This window comes from Octopus bimaculoides, chromosome 18, assembly GCF_001194135.2.
Source record: "Octopus bimaculoides isolate UCB-OBI-ISO-001 chromosome 18, ASM119413v2, whole genome shotgun sequence".
Classification (NCBI taxonomy): domain Eukaryota; kingdom Metazoa; phylum Mollusca; class Cephalopoda; order Octopoda; family Octopodidae; genus Octopus; species Octopus bimaculoides.
This window is the reverse complement of record NC_068998.1, coordinates 18,500,897-18,509,289: the sequence shown is the minus strand read 5'-3', so window position 1 is coordinate 18,509,289 and position 8,393 is coordinate 18,500,897. Positions and strand designations below refer to the sequence as shown.

Sequence of the window (8,393 nt, the reverse complement as noted above, 5' to 3'; positions counted from 1 at the left end):
ATATATATATATATATATACATATATATATATATACATATATACATACATTGTGCTTCCACAGTTTCTGTCAGCTAAATTCACTCACATGGCATTAGTTGACCCAGGGCTATAATAGAAGACACCCTATATGCCATGCAGTGAGACTGAACCTGAAACCATGTGGTTGTAAAGCAAGTTTCTTAATCATATAGCCTAATACAAAAATGATACAGAGTGGCGAGGTCTCTTTGGGTCAATGCTTCTTATAGGAGTTGAACAGGACTGTGAGGATTGAAGTAGGAGCGTACACATTGATATATTTAATGAAATTAAGGTGGTTTTAAACTTTCTAAACTTGCCCAACACTATGAAAATGGATGAAAAATTGTATGGATGCAAACTATTTTTTTTTTTTTTTTTAGAAATAAGTGAGGAGGGGACAAATGTTTTTTTTGTTTTATCTGGTATTTGTTAGTTTGTGAATCACTATTTTACCCAACTGTAGTGTTAGTGGCAAGATAAAAATGTATCCATGTATGCATACTTGTATATTTATATAAATCAGTGGTTCTCAACCTGGGTCCATATGACCCTTAGGGGTCCATATAAGATTTTGTTGTTAAACTTTATCTGCAATAAATTGGTTATACTTCTACAATGCACAAAATATTTTCACAATCCTTTTATATAATTCCTAATGATATTTAACAATTAAAAATATAATAGGATTTTTTAAAACATTGAATGACTATAGGGGGTCAAGGAGAATAAAATAGGAATCAAAGTAAAAAGTGGTTGTGGAACATTGATTTAAATCAAAACTGATATCTAGATTCTTTTATACTGTAAGAAATTTTTAAAAAATTCTTGAAGTTATTAGACTGAACTATTCAAGTCATATATATCAAAATAAATACTGCCAATGTTTTTGCTGTTAATCACATTTGTATTCAGCAAATAACTGAGCTGTTAAAATACTTCTCAGAGTTCACTAAAACCCAGATCAATGACCAGTTGAGGCTTGTATATTATATGTGAATGACAATTAGAGAAAACCTACGTAGGTGTCTATCCAATATCATTGGCATCAAAAATTGTTAGGAAATGTTTTTAAGTTTAGTGAAACTGGTTAAATAAAATTCAACAGTAGCTTGAAAGGTTTCTTCTTAATTTACACACCACATATTTCCTCAGACAGTTATTAACCTCAAAGCTTACTTGTATATATTCCAAGATTTATCATCTTCACTGATCTTTCGTGGAAGCTTCATATTTTCAGACATACCAAAATATTTTATCTTTTACTCATCTTAGTCGTTTGACTATGGCCATGCTTCAGCACTGCCTTGAAGGGTTTTAATTGAACAAATTGACCCTGGGACTTATTTTTCTAAGTCTGGTACTTATTCTATCAGTCTATTTTGCTGAACCACTGAACTACAGGGATATAAACACACTAACACTGGTTTTCAAATGGTGATAAGGGACAAACACACACAAAGACACCCCTCCCACACACACACACACAACAAGCTTCTTTCGGTTTCTGTCAACCAAATTCATTTATAAGACTTTGGTCGGTCTGAGGCTATAATAGAAGACACTTGCCCAAGGTTCCATGCAGTGGGACTGAACCCAGAACCTTGTGGTTGGGAAATAAACTTCTTACCACACATGGGTTGTTGTTGACTTTTATAATATGCCTTACTTTGGTGTTGTACAGTTCTCATATCCAGAGCAAAGCTTTGTCTTTGATCCTCAGCATCAACAGAGCTTCCCTTATTTGTCCCTTAGGTTTGTCCTTGCACTGATCACTTCTGGACACTCTCAGATTGTAATTTTCACTAAAATCCAACTTGTAAATTTCTATGTTAACTGCACAAACCATACACATTTCCCAGCTTTTCTACTCCAAGAGTATTTCATATATTGGCCTCACCTCTTTAGACAAAATAATGATAAAATTGCTGTTTCTATTAATAATTTCATACACTATTTAAGGTGGCAAACTGACAGAATTGTTAGTATGCTGGGTAAAATACTTAGCAGCACTTCATCCGTCTTTTCGTTCTGAGTTCAAATACTACTGAGGCCGACTTTGCATTTCAGCCTTTCAGTGTTGATGAATTGCATACCATTTGGGTACTGGAGTCAATCTGATTGACTCAGACCCTTCCCCTAAGCTTGCAGGCCTTGTGCCAAAATTTGACACCATTAAGGGTGGTGAGCTGGCAGAATTATTTGCATGCTGGGCAAAATGATTAGTGGCATTTCATTCGTCTTTTAGTTCTGAATTCAAATTTTGCCAAGGTCGACTTTGCCTTTCATCATTTTGGTGGGTTGATAAAATAAGTACCAGTTGATCATTTGGGTCAGTGTAATCGTCTTAACCTACCCCCTGAACTTTGCAGGCCTTGTGCCAAAATTTGAAACCTGTATCATATGCTATCTTTTTATTTGTAATTCTGTATTAATGACTTTTTTCTTTTTAAGAATATGTTCCACTCAAATTATACTTTGATAAATAAAATAAATAATTTAACTTATCATTCTGTATAATATTTTTCTTTAAATAATTTTTATTCTTTTAATCGCAGGTGTTCGATTACCATGGAAGGTGTACAGGCTAGACAGAGAGGGGCTTATGATTTTGAAACCTATTATGACAATGTCTGTTCTCTCAGTAATTCTTATCCACTTTCTGCAGTAAAAGCACATCTTCCTCAAGGAATCCTAGACCTCAATGCTGATAGGATAAGGTAATTTTTTTTTTGTTTTTATTTTTAAACTCTAATTAATATTTCTGCATTTACCTTTGTTCTAAAATCTAGAGCTGACTTCAAAGAAATAATGTAAATATTTGTTTGCTTTAATTTCAATACTGACATGTCTGTGTATAAGTATCAGTAATTTGTAATTTCTGATCAGTCTACATGTGTAGAAATTTCACAATAGCTATCTACATTGAATTCTAGCTTGCGTGTAAATCTAAAAATATAAAGATAATTTAGTATGTATAATTACTAAATATTGTTTAAGTGTTAAAAAAAAATAGGTATGAAAATACAGCTTAGTCAATATACTGTTAAGTCATTTACTGTGATGAATGTCCAACAAATGCATTTTTTGTGTAATTTATCTGGTGTAGTGGTTGCATAGGTTTACTTTCATTTGCATACTGGTTGCACAACTTGCATGCTTGGGTTGTGAAGCTTGTGTACACACACAACTAAGTAAGAGTATTCCAGTATGTCTTCATCAAAGAATAGTTACTAATGTTTAGTTTATTTTATAGGCTGGGTGCATTTGTCAACCATTTAATCAAAAAGACAGGATGGTAGGTTGGAGTGGGTTTCATAATTAACCCATTACCTATCAGTGATCTCATATGAGATCACTTAAAAATTACAAATTTCGTAATTATCTGTCAATATTTACGCATATCTAATCTTTTTGCTATATCTACTAGGTATATTCCTCTGATATTCAAATGAGGTTTGCTAATTTTTCACCCAATTTCTCGCTTATTTCTATTTAAAATGTTATTTTAATCATTCTAGCGTGTTTCTAAGGCTGTTTTATGCTAGAAATCAAAGTTTCATAAAAAAATTCCAGTTAATAGAATTATGGGAGGTAATGGGTTAACTGCAGGAGTTTCACTGACATCATATACAACATTAGCAATGTTTTTTTCTTTTTTAGAAAATGATGCTATTGACTATTTTAATCCTTTTGTTACCATATTTCTCTTGACGTACACTAGTTTTGTTTCATTTAATTTTAAAAATAATGAAGAAATTAGTGTAATAATTTTGTTATTAAGCTGGTGCTTGGAACATAAACTAACATGAAATTTTGATGCAAGGTTTTGATTTAGATCACATTAAAACAGGAAGTATGCATTGTAGAACCAAGGCATTCTCAGGCAGGTTGGTGTCAAAAGGGTTAATGTTATTTAGATGACGACATTGACTTCATCAATATTGTTAATAACTAACAGAAATGCTATCTTCCTAGCAGTTTTCTACTTGTCATTATGATGTGTAAGCATTACATATCACCATCATCATCATCATCATCATCATCATCATCATCATCATTTAATGTCCCTTTTTCCATGCTGGTATGGATTGGACAGTTGGACAGGAACCAATCAGACAGAGGGTTGCATCATACCCCAATGTCTGCTTTGGCATGGTTTCTACAGCTGGATGCCCTCCCTGATGCTTACTGATTTACAGAGTGTACTAGGTATTTTTTTTTCATGGCACCAGCACTAGTGAGGTTAGCAAGTACTTGCAAGACAAGACAGCCCTTAACTGAGTGAGATATAGATAGTATTGAAGGAGCTGAAAGTATAATAGAAGGTCAGGGACGGGTGTCTTGCTGAAGAGGTAAATACATGCCTTTCCCTGAGAGGGCGAGAGAGAGAGAGGAAGGATTTTTGGCTGTGAACATGAGACATTTTGGCACAGCCATTTTGGTGCTGCCTATTTGACATTGTAGATTTGACACTGACTTATTTGACATCAGGTGTTTTTAATGTTTCTCTTGTTTGAATGATTGTCTCACCACCCTACTGCCATGCTCTCTGTTTGTGTGTGAGATTATTTCTCTTTGTATATATGAGGAAAGAGAACAATGTCCTTTTCTCTCCCTCCTTCTCTATCTGTGTGTGTTTGTATTTGATCCAGTGTGAATATGTACTGTCAACAAAACAGAGTCAAACCCATGCCAAATCGTCAGTGTCCAGACACCCATACCCAATCATCTGAGTCAGTGTTTGACTGAATTTTTTCCATTCCATACATTTCCGTTCTACACAATAATCCAAACTTACTGGCACCTTCAAATCCCCTTTGAAATTTAAGGTAAATTTGATTGACTTTTTCTCACTTAAAAGAAATAATTTGAAAAATAATTTTGTTTCTGTTTTATTAGGTTAAATGACTGGAAACCTTTACTGAGTACTCTAAGCATAAATAAAAGCTTAGAATTCATTGTATTTACCAGCAGTTACATTCCACCTTCTACTGATGAGAAAAAGAGTAAGTAGTTTTTGATTTTTATGAATTTAAATAAGTGTTCTCATCTTTCTCTTTCTCCCCACCTCCCTCTCTCCTATTGAAGTAGCCATGTGTCTCTTCTACTGCAAGATGCCTACTTCTGTCCCTCTACCTATACTCTTAACTTCTCATCACCTCCACAGTTGAAGGTGTCTTGTCTTGTAAGTTATTTGGTGACCTCACTGGTGCTGGTGCCGGAAGGGCATCCTGCCCTAGAAACTATATGAAAGCAGACAGTTGAACTTGGTGCAATCTCCTGACTTGCCAGCTCCTGTCCAACCGCCCAATCAATGCTAGCATGGAAAAAACAGACATTAAATGATGATGATGATGATGATGATGACGATGATCATTAAACTGTTTCAAACCACCACTACTTCTTGGAAGGCAAAGTCAACCTCGGCAGAATTTGAACTCAGAATGTAAAGACAGATGAAATACCGCTAAGCATTTCACCTGGCATGCTAACGTTTCTGCCAGCCTGCCACCTTAATATTGCAGAATATTGCAGAAAACTGCAATCTAGGCCTCTTGCATGATATGGTTCTGGGTCAAGATAGAAAGGAGCTACACTGTGGGCCAATTCAAACTGTACTACCAAGTAAGAGTAGAACTCAAATTGTTGTTGTTGTTGATGATGATGGCTATATTGATAGTGGTCAACAATAAAGAAGAGATTTATCATCATCATCATCATAATCATTATCTTATGTAAAGTCTGCTTAACATTGAGGTTGATCAAATAAATAACAGAAAGAGAGGGAGAAAGGAAATATTCATGTACGTCTTTAAAAAAATTTAACATTGGAATTAATTGTAGGCAGATTTAATTATAGTCTAGCAGTAGTTAATTAATTAATTGCAGGTTATTTAGTGTAAATATAAATGTATAGGTTCTTATTTTACTTTCATAATTATTTTATTTTCACCATGAAGATGATGATGATGTATAGATATAACTTTTAGTAATTGAAGACTGGCCCAGACAATTTATTTAGTGAAATCCTGGCCCTGCTGCAAATTTGGTTTCTGCTTATTTTTACATAGTTAATCTTTTACTTTTTACTTGTTTCAATCATGTGACTGCGGCCATGCTGGGGCACCTCCTTAAGGGCTTTAGTTGAACAAATCAACCTCAGGACTTAATTTTTTTATGCCTAGTACTTATTCTGTTGGTCTCTTTTTGCCAAAACGTTAAGTTATAGGGATGTAAACACACGAACACCAGTTGAAAAGTGGTGGTGGGGGACAAACACAGACACAAAGACACACACACGCACACACACACACATACACACACACATATATATGATGGGCTTCTTTCAGTTTCTATCTACAAAATCCACACTCACAAAGCTTTGGTCAACCGAGGATATAGTGGAAGACACTTACCCAAGGTGCCATGCACTGAGACTGAACTCAGAACCATGTGGTTGGGAAGCAAGCTTCTTACCATACAACCACGTTTGCACCTATGCTATGCCTATGCCATGCCCGCGCCTATGCCATGTTTGCGCCTATAAATTCCATAGTTGTTCACATCTGTTTAATAACTTTTCTCATAGACATTAGTTTGAAGGTGTGAGGTTGCCGTGTCTATTTTTTCAGATGTCCTCACAAAGAAAGATAGAAATAACTGATAGTTGTGTTGTTAATATTTAATTTGAAGTCTTGCAGGTTAATAATTGGAGGGGAAGGAAAGAATTACCATATCAGTACAGTTCTGAAGACAAAGAACTTGGCAAAGTTCCAATAGAATGCTATGACTTGGTCTGAACTACTTAAAACTTTTGAAGACCTTACAAAAAGTGATGGATTCCATAGTCTTCAATCTAACTGCTGGTTATAATGTTTGGCTCTTTAGGTGAGCGCCTGGCAGCCTGAAGACTATGATCTAGTTTCAATTGCTGACTGCATCCATATAATTTCATTTATGCCATTATTGTTCTTGGAGAACTATATGAGTATTGCAAAACCTAATATCATCTCCCCTATAGCTATGTGACTTTGTTATCACCATCATCATCATCATCATAATTGTCATTGTCATCCTTTAATACTCACTGCAAGAGTTAGATGGAATTTGTTGAGGCAGATTTTTTTATGGCTGAAGGCCCTTCGTGTTGCTAACTCTTATCTGTTTCCAAGTGAGATAATATTTCCTCATGGCCAGGCATGTTCTTCATGGAAGATTGGAAACGAACAACATTGCTTGTATGATGGTGATACTCATTTATAATCATCATAATGCCAAGTCAAGGTGTATACACACACACACACACACACACACACACACACGCACCCTTTATATGACAGGCTTTTTTTCAGTTCCTGTCAGCCAAATCCACTCAGAAGGCTTTGGTCAGCTTGGGGCTATAGTAGAAGACAATTGCCCAAGGTACTTACTGTGCAGTGGGACTGAACCCAAGACCATATGGTTGGGAAGCAAACTTCTAAACCACACAGCCATGTCTGTGCCTAAATATATCTTATTTGAGGAGAATTGACAAGAGCTATGTTGTGTAACTGCTAATATGGGCAATCAGCAAGCTGTAGATTTATGGTTTGAGTAATGTTGATGGGCTTATTACTTGCATTTTCTGAAATTGTTTATAATGTCTAACATCAAACAAAAAAAAAAGTGACATTTTTATTGATTGGAAATATTTTGAACCTAAGACCAAGAATATAGCTGAGATAGAAGTCTACCAAATTAAGCATTATGCAGTATTTGTGTTTGTTTACATTGGTTTAAGCTCAAATCATAACAGGATTAACTTTGATTTTTAATCTCTTTTCAAAGAATCAATAAGTAAAGAATAATGTTAGGCTGGCATTGATTTAGTTGATTATGTCTCCCTTTGTAAGAATTAAGCTACTCTTGTCTTTGTGTGAGAAATTAGTTTGTAGTGTGAATGAAATTTTGTAATTATATCTTTTGTAATTATGAATGCTCTGTTTTGCACATAATTACAATGTTTGTGTAAGCAAGCCATCATCATCACCACCATCATCATCACCACTGCCACCACCAACGCCGCTGCCACCACTACTATCATCATCAAATGTCTGTTTTCTATACTGGCATAATCCTTTGTATAATAGACACAAGGCCTGAAATTTTTGTGGAGAGGAGTTAGTCAATTACATCAACCCCAGCACAGAACTGGTACTAGGATGAGAGGCAAAGTCAACCTTGGTAGAATTTGAACTCAAACCATATTGACAGACAAAATGCCACTGAGCATTTTTTCCTGGCATGCTAATGATTCTGCTAGCTCACTGCTTTAGTAGTAGTAGTAGCAGCAGCAGCAGCAGCAGTAGTAGTAGTAGTAGTAGTAGTAGT

The 8,393-nt window shown here is 35.2% G+C and overlaps 1 protein-coding gene across 1 annotated transcript in view; it reads left to right on the top strand.

Moving 5' to 3' along the window:
* Positions 1-8,393, top strand: part of LOC106878905 (centrosomal protein of 78 kDa) — a 233,610-nt gene that overhangs the window by 1,151 nt on the left and 224,066 nt on the right. Inside the window, exons 2-3 of the mRNA XM_052974542.1 lie at positions 2,579-2,740; positions 4,923-5,029. Of these exons, the coding sequence (XP_052830502.1) occupies positions 2,579-2,740; positions 4,923-5,029 (269 nt within the window). The remainder of the gene's footprint in view (positions 1-2,578; positions 2,741-4,922; positions 5,030-8,393) is intronic.